Source organism: Pteronotus mesoamericanus, unplaced genomic scaffold, assembly GCF_021234165.1.
Source record: "Pteronotus mesoamericanus isolate MK-2021 breed Mesoamerican mustached bat unplaced genomic scaffold, CSHL_Meso_final contig_40, whole genome shotgun sequence".
NCBI classification, from domain to species: domain Eukaryota; kingdom Metazoa; phylum Chordata; class Mammalia; order Chiroptera; family Mormoopidae; genus Pteronotus; species Pteronotus mesoamericanus.
In genome coordinates, this window is record NW_026555150.1 from 11,256,060 (window position 1) to 11,271,762 (window position 15,703).

A 15,703-nucleotide genomic window follows, 5' to 3' on the forward strand; every position below is an offset into this window, starting at 1 on the left:
GCACAGGAGACCCCAGATTCAATGTCTGAATTTCATGAGTCTCTGTCATTTTTGCCTCATATTCTCCTTGCTTTTCTAACTTAGAGGCATCTCTAAATTTCAGTCCTTGGCCCTCTGTTCTTTTCTTCCATTTTCTCTTTTTTTTTTTGATGAATTGATGAACAGTTAAAACAATCAAGTGATCACTTGCTAACTTGTACAGCTCTGCCACTAGCCTTGACAATATACTTTGGAATACCCAATGATTGGAAAACACAATCAAGTCTGATCAAAGGACTTTTATACTAAAACCAAGGACCAAGGACAGGCCTCCCTCCAGTGTTTTAAGTGTACAATTTGATTGAAGGTTAGGGATGAAGAGTTTGAAGGTAGAGAGTGATTTCAGCAGAAAGCAACAATCAGGTTTTACTAAATTCAAATGTAAAAGCACTTTTGAAATGTAATTTTTAGAAACACTATAAAAAATTAGTATAAACTACTAATAGAATCTCATCAAGTGGAAATCAGAGTGAGACTTTGAATTTCTATATTCCAAAGAGCTTAATATAAATTAGTCTGTAGTACTCATAGTATTTCATTCTGTAGGGATTGAGGAAAATGGGATTCATTTCTTCCCATTAATTTGCTGGGTAAATAAGCTTCCTAATGTAAGAATATAGGAGTTGCTTTCTAAAATTTGTTGTAACCAGGGATAAATAACTCACTGTGTATATTGCTTTATTGAATAGTGTTAGCTTAGCATTAAACAGTATTGAAGGAGGGTGAGGAATTTTAGAATCAGATTTAAAGAGGTCATGACCTCCTCCAGGACCCATAGTTTAATTCTTCTGAGGTTTTGAACAGGTTTAAGTAACTAGGTAAGTTCTCTTTCTCAATCTAACCTCTAAATGTGTACTGAATTCCCAACTGTGGGTCAAGTGACATACTGATCCAGGGAGGAAGATCAGAGGCTTAGAATGTGAACTGGCCTCCATTTTAAGTCATGGGAGGGGGCACTGGTAGGCCCTTTGCTCCAAACCAACCACCTCACTTGCTTATTTACCCCCTGAGATCTCACCATCAGAGGCCCATTCCTTTAAGAAAATAAGGTTTTTATTTTAGAGAGGGGCAAGTATTGAGCTTTATCAATTGTGCACACTTAAGAGTGAATTAATGTACACCTTATGATGATGAGGTAAGAGTCACAAAGTATACTTTGCCAATTTCAAAATTCTGCAGAGGGCTAATCTTGATATCTGTGTACTATGGACCTAGAAGTAACACAATGAAAAGGATTTAGCTTGTGTGTGTCCTCCACCAGCTCAACTTGGAGAGAACCTTCACCATTTGTTCATTCATTCATTCATTCATTCATTCAGAGGTAATGTCTCAGACCAAACTGGTAAGTATGATTTTGGATATTTCCCTCCCCCGCCATCCTTGAGCTCCTTTCTCTGTACTAGCAGTCCCATGCTCTCTTATTCTGCCATGGAGATCAGGTCCAACACACCATTTCTGTTAAGCTGTGAGTGTACAACAGACCAGTGAAAAATCACTGCCATAGTTTTTGCAGTTAAATAGTGAATACTCTCTTTATTCAGAAGAATACGTTTTATAGAAGTACATGCACCAGTAAATCAGTACAGTGAGGAGTTACAGGGATAGGAAATCTCATTTCAGGAAACATCTCACCCTATATCTACAGTTCAGAGTAGATATCTCAACTCCTAGAATCCCCTTGACCCAGCTCAGGTGATTAGTGACTAAGGAGTAGGTGATGGGGCTGACTCCCAGGGTAATCAGTCAGATATGCAGGTCTCTGAGGATAAAAGAGAGAAGAGGAGAAAGCTCTTGTAAAGGAGGAGATTATTACATTGGAACTGGCAGGTCCACTAAGGTTCCCCGAGAGATTGAAGAGGGAGAGTCAGAGTTGGCGCCCAGTTCTTCTTGGTTACATTCTTCAAGGGCTATGGTCTGGTCCCGTCCATCTGTCTCTGAATCTCTGTGTAGAGAAAAGGACATGACTTAAAGGAATATCCAGAACCAACAACCTGAAGACAGGTTGCATTGTGGGGCTCAAAAGCTAGAGGCACATTCAGAGCATTGTTTTTCCAGCAGCCCTGAGTTCACAGAAGGAGGCTGACAAGAAGCTTTTACCTGGTTCGAAGTCGAGGCCACTTCCTCCACTCTATGGCTAGCACCACCCCCAAAGCTACAACCACCACTACAATCAGGCTACTTCGGACAATGTTCCCCACAGTGCACTCCTGAGCAGCAAGCCCTGTGATGATAAAAAAAGAGAAAGCAAGGCCATGGAGGTTAGCGTATCTTTCACTTGATCTCTGGTTGTCTCCTCATGTGGCCTCCTCCAAGCTTTCCTTGAGAGCCTTCTCTGAAGAAGGGGTGAATAATCAGAGGCAGTGCTTATGCTGAGGCAGAAGCAGCCCTCCTTTTGGGGGTTGAAGAGGCCTTGAAAATATGTGGCTCACTATATTTGAGCAAACCTGAAGTCCTAACTCCTCACCATCCCTGGAGAAATATAATCACATGTGTCTCTGACTCCAAACCCTCCTCCCTCAATATTTGGGCTGTCTCCATGGGGACTGTCTCTGGGATCCCAGGTGTGTTATGCCATGACTATGGAGGGATTATCCACTTACCTGCTGCACCCACCAGCTCCAGGGGATCACTAGGCTCCGACCAGATATCAGGGTGGGCCTGGAGGCGGTAGCTGCAGCTGTAGTTTCCAATGCCTTTTCCTTCTATGTTGTTAATGACAAAGTTTCCATCCTCTGAGAACTGCTGAGATGCTTCTTCTCCGTCATGTTCCAGGACAAATTCAACACCTGGCATTGGTCCTCGGCACTGAAGGGTTATGTCCTTCCCTAGCTTGAAAACTGTGCTGGGCCAGGCTGACAGGGAGGGTTTAGGGGGCTTATCTGCAACCAACCAGAGCACAGAATTAGAAAAAGTGGCCCTGAACACAACCCTTTACCCATTGAGGGCTAACTATTAAAAGCACTATACAGTATAGACTGTTACTGAAATTTCCAGGACCTTACCAGTCACCCAGATGTCCAGGGAGTCACTGTGATTTGAAGCTGCAAGGGGAGCAGAGTCCAAATAATAAACACAACTATAGATCCCAGAATCTTCACCTTTCATTGCTGGCATCCAGAAGTCAGCCCTGTAGCCACTTGACCTCTGTTGCTCTAAAGGCTCTTGGGAACCTTCCTTCAACAAGACAAATGTTGAGTCTGGCAATTCCCCTTGACATTGAAGAGTCATATTTTCTCCGGGAGCCACCATGGGACCAGGCTGGGCTAATAGGCTGGGTTTAGGGAGCAAACCTAGGAAAAAATAACTCCTGGTCAGAGAGAAGAGGTTATTTGCCTGTGCATCACCCTTGGAGACTCTGTTCAATAAAGAGAAAAGAGTACTCCTTGCCTCTCCTTGAAATCTGTGAAAACCATCTGAACTATCTACCAGCTTATTCCCTCCTTTTAGTACCCCCATGCCAACTCCAGAGCATCTTCCCCTTACCTGTGACTATGAGTTCCAGGGTGTTGCTAGGCTGTATCTTGATAGGGCTGGCCCAGTCAGGGTGGTAGCAGCAGGTGTAACGCCCTATGCTAGCACCAGATATATTGGTGATGAGGAATGCCCCATCAATACTGGTGGATCCCCAGAGCTGCATTGAAGTGGCTTCTTTTTCTTTGTGCAGAATGTATCCTACTCCATGGACTGGCCCTTGGCACCAGAGAGTAACATTCTGCCCCATGTGAACCACAGAACTGGGCTCAGCAAACAACCATGGTTTAGGGAATGTGTCTAGGAAGAGACCAAATAGACCAAATATGCAAAGTGGTAAGTATGGAAACTTATCACTTGCTGAGCTAACATTTTATCTTTTTCCTTCTGGACACAATAGTTCTCCTCGTGGCCTAGTCTAACCTTGCAAGAGGGATTACCCTCCCAATCCCCTACAGCCATTTTCTATGTCCCAATAACATGTTTTTTCTGTCCTTACCAGTCACCCAGATCATAACAGGCTTGCTGAGATGTGATCCCCTGTTTGACATGGTCGTCTCATAGTAAACACAGCTGTAGTTCCCAGAATCCTCTGCTCCAACAGTGTGGAGAAGGAAGTCAGTTGAGTTCCCTGAGGTACTCTGGAACTGTAAAGGAACCTGGGTTCCCTCATGCAAGAGAGCGAACCTCATGCCCCGGAAAGCCCCGTGGCAGTGTAGGATCACATTCTTCCCAGGAAGCACCACAGGACCTGGCTGTGCCAGGAGAGTGGGTTCAGGGTAGAATTCTGAAATTAAAGAGACCGCAACATGAGAGAAACCTTCCCCCTGCATTCTATACATTTCTCTTGTACTGTTATTATAAGAAACAATATGTTTATTGTAGAAATTTAGAAAATACAGAAAAAAATGAAGAAAATATTCTACCACTCAGTGATAACCATTCTTTATACATTTTTCTATATTTCCATTCCATTAATTTTTTCTATGCATAACTATGTCGTGGTAGCTATAGTTTTCATAATTGGTATCTTACTGTATGCATGGTTGCGTAGTTTAATATGTTTCACTTTATATTGTAAATATTTTCCTATGATGTTACATAGCCTTTGAAAACCATCATTTTTAATGTCTGCATCATATGAAGCTGATATTTCAAGGTCTTTGCCCTTTCTGTGAGGGCTGTCCAGCCCACCAATCTCTGACAGACCAGCTAAAGAAAAAGTGGACAATGAGCCTAAAGCTCAAGGTCAAGCAACAAAAAGATTTCAGAAATAAGGCAACGTAAACTTAACTTTAGGGACTAGACACCCCCATGTGCTGCATTTCTTTCCCCAGAAATTAATTACTTGTCTCCTCACTCTCCTTTGTCTCTTATTCATGTATTAATAATGATATCAGCAACTGCCTTACATGGACGGTTTACCATGTGCAAGTCACTGTTCTAAGCACTTTCTTGGTAACTTTTAGAAGGGACACTTCTTTCTCTTCTGCTTCCATGCCTTCTACCCACTGTTCCAGGTTCAGTACCCCCTCCATTTTCATTTCCCCACTCCTGACCTGTCACCACGAGCTCCACAGAGTCGCTGGGCTCAGACCAGATAGCAAAATCATAATAGCGGCAAGTGTAATTCCCTCCATCACCAATGCCCACCGAAATGATCAGAAACTGAGCTGTGCTGGCTCCTGGGCTTGCCCAAGACCTGTCACTGGATGCTATTTCACTTCCATCTTTGTAAAGAATAAAGCTCATGTGCTGGTGGGAGGTGGAGCAATTGAAAGTCACTCGGGCACCAGGAGTGACCATTGGGCTGGCCCATGTGTTGAAGAAGGGCTTTGGGTACATGTCTAGAAGGCAAAAAACAAAACACAACACGAAACTAACTTAAGGAGAAAAAGAAAGAAAGATAGCTAATACAGGTAATATTGGTTCCAGGAAGCTGCTTTGTTTTTTATAGTATTTCATTCAGAAATAGGTGCATTTAAAAATGCAGGCAAATCCGTTTTGCCAATAGCTTTGTCACAGGGACCCCTTATCCCCACACCTCAACTCCTGCAGCTGAATCACTGTCATCAAAGAACAATGGAGGCTAGCTAAAAGAGTGAATTGTCACTGGGGCACTGCTGGTTCCCTGAGCCTCAGTTTGCCCACTTGGATGAGAAAGGAAGATAGTACCTGCTCTACAATGTACTATTTCCCCTTCTTTTCCAAATGCCCCTTGAATATTTACTCTATAGCTAAATAAAATAATTAATATAAAAATAATTAGAAAAATTAAATCACCCTCCACAAACCCCAGCTATTAATAACGATTACTGCTATTAATATCGTGCAGCCAGAGGCCCTGGCACTCCCAGCGCCACGCCTGCTTGGCTCTAAGATTGGACACAGGCTCCTAGGACCAGCAACAAAGTTTGCTGTGGGGAGAGGAGTGTCTGACCCAGAGTTTTGCCTCCCCCCTCCTCCCTCACACACCCTTTTCAGATCTACCTTTTATAACAAGCTCCAGCGGCTCACTGGGCTCAGACCACTTGAAGGGGTGCATTTCAGTGTGAGTGCGGCAACTATAATTGCCTTCGTCTTTATCCTCCATTCTCTGGATTGTAAAGAAGGCTTCTCTCCCAACGGCACCAAGTTGCTGGACTGGTTCCTGCAATCCCTTCTTATATAGAGCAAATCCCATGCCTGCCAGCCATCCTTTGCACTGAATTTGCAGTTCCTGGCCCCGGATTGGGGGGGAAGCAGAAATGACAGGTTTGGGGAGGATGTCTAGAAAACAAAATGGGTTTGAAGGTGCCCAGATGGGATACTTGGAGTCACTTTGTCAGCCAAACAGAAATCCATCTTGGACTGGTCTTTGGCCCCTCCTGACAGTTTCCTCTCACTCTCTTACCCACTCCCTCCCCCATTTCAGTGTCCCTCCTCTCCTACATGCAGCACGAACCCCTTGGCTCTGAGTCTTTGTGCATTCCCCCACACCCAGCAACTGTGCTAGAGTCTCCCAGGCTCTGGGGATTACTCCAGAAAAACCCTCTGACATTTCCTACCTGTCCCCACCAGCTCAAGTGCCTCACTGGGCTCCGACACAGCCATCTCCTCCCATGAATGGCAGTGGTAACTCCCGGTGTGGCTCTGGGTCAGGGCACCAAGAGGGAAAGCAGCCCGGACCTGCTCTGAGGCAGGGCGAGTTGCAATCCACCCAGTCCCGTCCTTCAGCAGCACAAACTCCTTAGTTGATCCAGAAGGGCTTCTGCACCATAGGGTTAAGTTCTTCCACGGGGCCAGAGGGAAGTTGGTCTCTGCCCACAGCTCAGGCTTAGGGGTTGGCATGATTATTTCTAGAAACAGCAGAGTTAATGAAGCCATCCTCCCTTTTCCTCCCCCTTTCCTTATCCTTGAACCCCTACCCAGATCACACTGCCCACCTCCCCTTTCAACCCAAATCCAAACTCCTTCTTTCCTTCCACAAGTGCAGGGGAAAGGGGAAGCTGATGTCTCAGGTGAGACTCAGAAAAGTGCAGAATCTTGGGGGAAATTTTGCAGGCACAGAAGCAGAGTTGGAGGCTGAATTTTGCCAGCAACTTTAGCCAGGGCTCCTTTCTGGCTGTCCTTCCCTTCCAATCAGTCACTCCCTGGTCACTGACACTGACACTATGTAGTTATTTCGGATCTCTAGGGAGGAATGTCCCTGTCTGGAGCAGAAAAAACTCACCAGTCTCTTCTGTCAATACCCCACTGCACAGTCCTGCAAAAGAAATTGCTGCCAGGACTCTGCCTCCTCCCCCATAGGACTTTACCCCGGACTCTGCTCACCCCCTTGTACTCACCACAGCAGAGGAGAGCGGTGATTATGAACAGCATGGTGACCCCTTGAGCTGTTCCCAGCAACCAGGCTTCTCTAGTGAGACCAGAAAAGAGATGAGAGGAGTTGCTGGGATTAGGGGGAGGGCGGAGAGAAGGGGGCGGCAATTTATGTCATTGGCTTACTCACTGCCCAATAGGGATTGGATATGGCCAGGATAATGGGAAATAATCTTTTCTGACATCGATGGCTTTTCTTTTTGAGGGCCTCACCACCTACAAACCTCTTGCTCTTTCATGACCCACATGCCCCCCTCCCCCTCCCCAGCCTATATCAGGTGTCAGCTCCCCATAGCCCCTGATTAGGCTGTTGCTGGAATTGAGATGTCAGATGTGAAAATGCTTTTGTAACTCTAGCTCTCAGAACCCCTGGAGCTCAGTGTGATCGGCAGCTCTAGGTAGTTGGTGTGGGGGTAGAGGGAGAAATAGTGGGTGTATCACCATTATCAAGTTTAAGTTTGGAAGCAGTTTTTATTATGGCAGTATTGGTCCTCAGACCGACCTGCCTCACCTGCCTTTGTTATGGAAGGGTTGCCTAGGCAGCCACAATGAATTACCAGAGGATTGTCAGTGTTTAGCTAAGCTTGTCAGAGAGTAGGATCTCTCTACACTCCCCCCACCACCACCGGATTATGACTAGAAATATGCAGCAGCTTTGGGTTATGGGTCCTGTAAAATTAGATATATAGCCAAAATCCATTTGAAAATTTTTACTTAGAAACCACTAACCTTCCTTCTTAGTCAGAAAAATCTGCTTGTCAAGCTGCTTTTTCTGAAATCTGCTTTTTAAACTCATTCTTTGATATAGTTGTCCTGGAAGTGGGGCATTTGAAGATACATTTTTCCTAACCCCTGGCTTGGAGTTTACCCCAATGTATATGGGACACAAGACAGGTTCTGAGGAGGACTAGAACTCATCCTCCACTGAAACTTTGAAAACTCAATGGGTGGTGGTTTTTGCAGAAGGTATAGGTGGCTCCCTTATTGTTACTGAAGCACTCTGTCCCTCAGATCCCAGTGGAAAACACAGATACACACAATCATAGTTATAATCCATTGTGTATTGAATACTCCCAAACACACAAAGGTCTATGATCATGGTGGGAGGTACAGCCAGGAACAGTGTCAGGGGAAGTAAGCAAGGCACTCAGGAGCTGAGGTTTCCATCAGGCCAGGAGCTATCATTCCTCTTCTCATTTTTAAACAGAATAGATTGAGCACAGGCCATGGGAATGGGGGGGTGGTGAGAGAAATGACATCAAAGATCAAAGGAAATGAAAGGAGAACCTGTTTGGCTTGCCATTTTCTGGGTCACAGGAAGCAGTCTCATTCCCTGGCTTCAATCCATTGCCTCATCAGATGCTCATCCAAGTTAAGATTATATTCTCAGAATTCTCTGCACAAGTAGTTGGAGGCTAGAGTGGCAGAGAGACTGGTTTCTATAGAAACTAGGATAAATCACAAGACTATCCCTTGAGAGCTAAGAGGTTAAAAATTAAAAGTTGGGATGGGAGTTCGATACCATCCTGGGAGACAGGAAAGCATGGCTTCTTGCAAAAGAAAAAGTTCTGACCAAATTAACATGGGAGATATCAATAATCTCTAAGGGGCAGTATGGGCACTGTCCTGGGGAGATCAGTGAATAAAGTTCCGATTAATTCTCCAGCCTCTGAAAATTATGTATCTCTTCACCCTCTGGCTTGGGTGCTGACCCCTCTGTGAGGTGAAAGAGAAACAGTTGGGAAGAGAAATTCTTGTCTCTTAAGCCAAGAGGGTGGGGATAAAAAGGGTGTGCTCTTGTGTCTTGTCTTTATTTGAGCATGACTTATTCCTGAGTCTCTGGGGAGCCTGAATTCAGCCAGGTGAAGAACAGGGGCTGGGGCAAGATAGTTACCTGATTCTTAGTCTCCAACACTTCCACCTTATCTGCAGCACTACCAACAGCAAGGAAAGAAGATGCATGATCAGGGACAACCTGATAACTTCACTCAGAATGTAATTCCAGGTAAGCAAACCTATGGCCAGAGAAGAACAGAAGCAGGAGCCTTGATGGGGTAGGGGCAGGTGAGCACATTCATGTGGGAAGGGAGAGCTGGTTACTGACAGTGAATGGAAGGTGAGACCAGAAGTGGCCTTCTTTTTCATGAAGCATGAGAGCCTTGAAAATATCCTGCTCACTGCTTTTGAGTGCTTATGAGACCACCACAGGGGAAGGATACTCAAGCCCAAAGGCCCTGACATACAAGCCCCTGACCCCCCTTTCCATATCTTTTTGTGCACCACTCCAGGATCCCAGGGTATCATGGCCAAAGCTTTGAAGGGTTATCTCTATGAAGAGTTGTCCTCTCACCTGATAGCCCCATCAGCTTCAGAGGCTCACTGAGATGTGACTGGATATTAGGGTGTGCTTCTATGTGATACATGCAACTGTAGGTTCCTGTGACTTTCCCTTCAACAATATTGATGATGAAGTCTCCATCCACTGAGAATTTTTGTGATGTTGCTCTTTCTTGCCATTCTATAGAAAATTCAAGTACTGGGTGAGGTACTCAGCACTGAAGGGTGAAGTTATTTCCTAGCCTGCTGGGCCAGGCTGACAGGGAGGATTTGGGGGTCTTATCTACAACCAGTCCAGAGACCAGAGTTAGAAGTGACCTTGAACGCAGTATCCACTCCCTCACAAATGTTTTTTAGCTCTTTATTTGTTCTTCTCCTCCTTTCTACTTTCACTATATCAGTGGCTTCAAAATTTGATTGTGCATTAGAACCCCTTGGCCCACTCCTCAGTGCCCACTCCTACCTTCATTCGGGACCTCAAACCTATAAGTTTCTCCTGGTACGAAAGAAAATAAATTTTCCAATTATTAAAATGGGACTTGGTCTTGCCCCGGCTAGTGTAGTTCAGTAGATTGAATGTTAGCCTGCAAACTAAAATGCTACTGGTTCGATTCCCAGTTAGGGTACGTGCCTAGGTTGCAGGCCGGGTCCCCAGTTGGGGATGTGCAAGAGGCAACCAATCAATGTATCTCTCACACATCGATGTTTCTCTCCCCCGCTTTCTCTCTCACTTTCCTTCTCTGTAAAAATAAATAAGTAAAATCTTAAAAAAATGGGGCTAGGTCTTGCTAAGAGGTAGGGCTTGAGTAACAACCCTGGGAGGGAAGGTACCTAAAGTTTTTGAAGAAAATTCTACACCAAATCTTAGTGTGTTATTTCTTGGCTCATAACTTCAAGAGGATACAGGGTCACTAACAACTTTTTAGAACACTGTAATAATGATAAAAATAAACAATAGTTGTTAGCACTTGCCTACAACCACAAGCTCCACGGTATTGTGTGATGTCATCCTGATGGAGGTCTTCCAGGAGAGGAGATAGTGGCAGCTATAGATGCCAGGATCACTGTAGGTCACATTGTTGAGGAAGAATGACTCGTCAACATCAATGTTGGTGGCATTCACGAGGTGAAGTGGTTTGTCTTCTCCTTTCTTATAGAGTGCAAGTCCCACTCCATCCACTGGCCCTTGACACCACAGGGTCATGTTCTGACCCATTTGGACCACAGGACTGGGCTGAACAAGTAGCCAGGTCTTGGGGAAAGTGTCTAGGATGAGACCCAAAATAAAAAGGGCTAATAGCCTGACTTCTTCCTCCCACTACCTGGGGTTCTTTTCCTACTTTTCCTCTAGTCCACCCTTGGCAAATCCCACCTTCTTCCCTACTGTTAGTCCTGGATGCATGATTAGGTTCTTTAGGATGCCCAGAAGGAGTTTTGTATCCTTAGCCCTTAATATAGGTCCCATAGCAACCCCCACTCTTACCGGTTACCCAGATTTTCAGGATATCACTGAGGACTGAACCTCTGTATGACCCATCATAGTAAAAACAGAGGTAATGTCCAGCATCATGGATTTTCAAAGCTTGGAAGAAGAAATATGCCTCATTTTTTATTGGCCTCTTGTGGTAAAAGGACTTCTCCAAGTCTTCAAGCTTTATTAGAGCAAAAGTCATTCCATAGATTGGCCCTTGACACCTGAGATTCAGGCTTTCTCCAGGTGCCATGATGGGCCCAGGGTAAGCTGTCAGAGTTGGTTTGGGATAGAGTCCTAGAAAGGGAAGAGACCCTGAATTAGAGGTTGGATGATTCTTCCCTATTATTCTCTGTTTTGTTTTCCCAGTTTCTTTAAATAGGAAGTGGTAGCTGAAGTTTATCTTCTGCTCCCTCACCTTCCTTGAATCTCTGCCTCTTCTACAATGTAATCAATGATAAGTTCACTTATGCCCCTGCCCTCTCAGCAGACTCTATCAGCTCCATTGAGCTCTAACTATAATTCATGGTGTGTCTCATTGGAATATCTACATCTGTAATTCCCTGTACGTTTAGGTCCCTGAAATGACAAATGTAATTTTTCCAACCACTGAGAAACCAAACTTCTGAAAAATGACTTTTATTCCATCTTTGTAGAGCATGAATGCAAGTGCAGTATTAAAGACAGATTTTGAACACATGTAAGACCCTACTTCCCAACAGCAAATTGAAAGAAGCCAATAAGGAGGGATTAGTCTGTAAGTCTTCAACCACAGAAATCTCTGTAAATTGGGACATACTCTCATTTTCATGTTTTGTTCCTCCAAAAAGATTATACTACAAAATAGAGGGCAAACCTTCTTCACATACCACTCCTTCTTACCCACCCCAATCTCAGGTAGACCCACCCATCCATAACTGGAAAGGTTGGCTCCATGATATGCTCACTGAATATTCAGTATGTATCAGGAATCATGTAGGTCTAGGGATATGCAAGTAAAGAAGACACAGTTCCTGTCAGCAAACAGCTCATGACCTAAAGGGTATACCAATGAACAGGTAACTGCAGAAGTGTGTGATAGTGGAATCTATGCTGAAAGGACATTCATACAACAAACATATATACACACAGTTCAAACAGACCTTCATTTTTTATCTTCAATAAAAAGCTATATTAATAACATTAATATCTACCATTTATTGAGAACTTATATGCCAGGCACTGTACATGTATTGTATTTAGGCAAATCCTCACAACAACCCTGTGAGGTAGGCATTATTATTACACCAATTTTACAAATCAGGAAAGTGAGGCACAGAGAAGCATCATACAGTAGATTTGATAGATGTTGTTATCCCATGTTAGAGTATGGGAAACCAAAGTACAGGGAGGTGAAGTCACTTGCTCAAGATCGATCACACAGATAGGGAGTGTCAGAGGTGAAACTAGAAACTAGGATTTCTGCTCCTAGTTCCAGGGTACTTTCTGTAGCACCACAGCTTTCCCCAACCTTAGTAGCTTGATGGAGAAACTTAAACAAATGTGGCCAATTCTGTCTAATAAACATCTAGGCCATGGTGTAGGGGTTTGGGGCGAGGGTGTGTTTGGCATTTGGACATTTTGAGGAGCTTCTGCTGTTTTGAAAGCTTGTTAGTGCTGTACTGAGTCTGTATATACATGACTAAAGCAATTTATACTGTCATTTCTAAAATATACACAATCACTTTTTTGGTCATTTTTGTTTATTTTTTATCACCAGTGCTAGCAATTTATTTTGAAAATTAATAGTTACAAAATAGAGTAAAATACATTTAAATTTTTAAATATCAGTTTAATAGACTGCAGTGGCAGTGCCTGGCACATATTAAGTGCTCAACAAATGTAATATAATGAATAAATGAATGTATGATATCCAACAAGTAAAAAACAACAAAGATGTGATGAGCTGAAGCTGTTGGACATCTGGCTGGGATCATTCACTAGCCAAGTGATTGGCTCCCACACACCTGTCTGGTAGCATGTCTGATTCTAAATTGCATCTCAGTAAAATGTCAAATCACTCTAGTTAATGGTCCTTGCAGGGCCTAGGAACTGATGGAGAAAAGTAAAATCAGAAACCCTATTTCATCCAGCCATGATCCCGGGGACAACAATCATCAGACCCCAGCAACCATAGCCACACCCACCTGCCACAATCAGCTTCAGGGGGTTGCTGGGCTCTGACCACAGGGTGGGGAGTATCTGGATGTGAGTGCGGCAGATGTAAAACATTTCGCTGTCAGGTGCCATGTTGGCAATGGAGAAGATGGCCACTGTCCCTGTTGGGATTTGGTAATCCACAGGCTCTGCATATCCCTCTTTGAAAAGCATGAATACCAAATCCTGCAGCCATCCATGACAAAATATGTTAATATTATGTCCAGGAAGAGGAGAAGTCTCAGACTGGATCCAGAAGATGGGCTTGGGCAGCTGGTCTGGAAGGAGAGAACAACTGGAGTTCAGGTAGAACATAGGAGCGCAGGAGAGAGCTCTATATAAATGAGCTTTCCTGTATGATCCTTACTTGACACTCCTTCTTTCCCCAGCTTGGGTCTCCCCTAAATTGAGAACTTGCCCTCTAAATCTGTCCCAGAGTCTGCATCCTCACTCTACACTGCCTATGAAGAGAAGGGTACATATTAACTAACTATAGAATCCCTGAACATATGTATGGATGCATTTGAGGTAAATGGATGAATGAATTAAACAAACCTTGCATTGGGAAGGCAAGTTTCAACCCTAGAAGCTGGAATTTATTCTTGATTAGCTATTTCTGTCTTCTTACCTGGTGCCTCCAACTCTAAAACTTTACTGGGCTCTGACCAGCCTGTCTCCTTCCAGTAGCAGCATCTATAAAAGCCTGTATTGGACTTAGTAAGGGCACCTATGGGGAATGAAACTTGAAAGGTCTTGTAGGAAGGGCGGATCCAGGTCATTTGTGTCTTATCCTTCAGCAGCAGGAACTTGCTTGAAATCCGAGAAGGGCTTTTGCACCAAAGTGTGATGTTCTCCCATGGGGCATGAGGGTAGTTGGTCTCTATCCACAGCTCCGGTTGAGATTTCATCACTGTCATTCCCAAAGATCACAAAGATGTGAGTAGTACAACCCTCTCATAATGTGCTCCCTATGTCCCTTAAAACTAGCCCTGACCCAGATTCTTCCATTTGTCTTCCCTTGGAAACATGTGGAAGGTGGGATAGGGACCCCAGAATATTTGTTCAAGAAACCCAAGTGAGTTGGGGATTAAAGTGCAAGGCCCAGCCTCCTTTCCATCTGAGATAAAGCTTTTTACTATTTTGTGGGAAACCAAGTCATGAAGTGAGGGGCTTTTATTCCCAACCAGTTCAATCTGGGAATTTTCTTTGGGATCTCAAGGTAGTTTGGCCCAGGGCCATGGAAGCAGGCTGATGTCTTAGAATTTTCAAGAAGGACGTTACCTGAGATATCAGGACTCACTTACCTATTGATGTCATACCCAGACTCAGCCCTAAAAAGAGAGATTATGGTCTGAGATGATGGTAAAGGAAAACCTCCTCATTGTCCCCACTCACTCACAAACATCAATACTCTCCTCTCCCTCCCCAAGGTGCCCATTCATATAGGTACTTATGACGGGGCCACTTGCCCCTCACCCCTTCCTTGTACTCACGAATGCAAAAGAGCAAGAGAGTGAATGTCCGCAGCATGGTGGCCCCCTCCCCTTGTCTGTGCAGGGTCATGGGGCCTCTGGTACTCAATAAGCGCTTCAAGACTTAAAGGGCTTTGCCCCTCAGTGGGTGGTGAGATCTAAAAGAAGAAGTGTTTTTTCTCAAAAAACTTGTTCTACTCCTTAAAGTTTATTTTGGATCACTAAACTGAAGTTGACAACCCTACTACCTTCTATTTCCATACAAGTATGCAAGGTATCACAGGTCACCTGTTACCTCCTCTCCTTGTTCCATTTCCCCACTTCCCCCTCCACCCACCCAAGGTCTTTGCTGGTATCTATGATTTCAGATTTGTTGAAATGTCTGTTTTCCTCTGGGATCTCAAAGGGGTGACTTAATTCAGGCCAGCAGAAACCTCATGGAATGTAGGAAATGGGAGGCATAGACAGTCCTCCAATAGAGCAAAGGAGGCATTCCTACCATCCCCATTTTGCTGGCATGGAAACTGAGGCTTAGAGAGAATATATAATTTACCCAAAGTAAATATATTAACTCTAATGCCTATGCTGTAAATCCAGCATTTAAACTCCTGGAGGCAGTCCTTTCCCCTATTTATACCCTCCCACACACCCTTCCTATCACATCCCATGCAGGTCTTCCCTTATGTGGAATGCTTTAGATCCAATATTACTCTCCCCCTATCTCTAGTAGGTGTTGGATAATCAAGCTACTTGAGTTAATTAATATATGTTGCCAATGATTACTGGCTGCCTGCAATTTGTAAGCATTTCTGTTCATAGTTTCTAAGGGGAAAAAAAAGAACGGTTTGAATTTCAG

At 44.2% G+C, this 15,703-nt stretch overlaps 1 protein-coding gene across 1 annotated transcript; it reads right to left on the reverse strand.

Annotated features, from left to right (window-relative positions):
- Window positions 1–1,848: 1,848 nt before the first annotated feature.
- Window positions 1,849–14,938, reverse strand: IGSF1 (immunoglobulin superfamily member 1). Its single transcript, XM_054576967.1, is given in 19 exon segments — window positions 1,849–1,981; window positions 2,137–2,260; window positions 2,640–2,918; window positions 3,042–3,329; window positions 3,523–3,810; window positions 4,010–4,297; window positions 5,070–5,357; window positions 6,001–6,279; window positions 6,558–6,848; window positions 7,223–7,255; window positions 7,338–7,408; window positions 9,266–9,386; window positions 9,722–9,991; window positions 10,681–10,974; window positions 11,192–11,476; window positions 13,366–13,653; window positions 14,004–14,285; window positions 14,680–14,706; window positions 14,869–14,938. Coding segments are annotated over 19 exon segments (3,999 nt in total).
- Window positions 14,939–15,703: the final 765 nt, after the last annotated feature.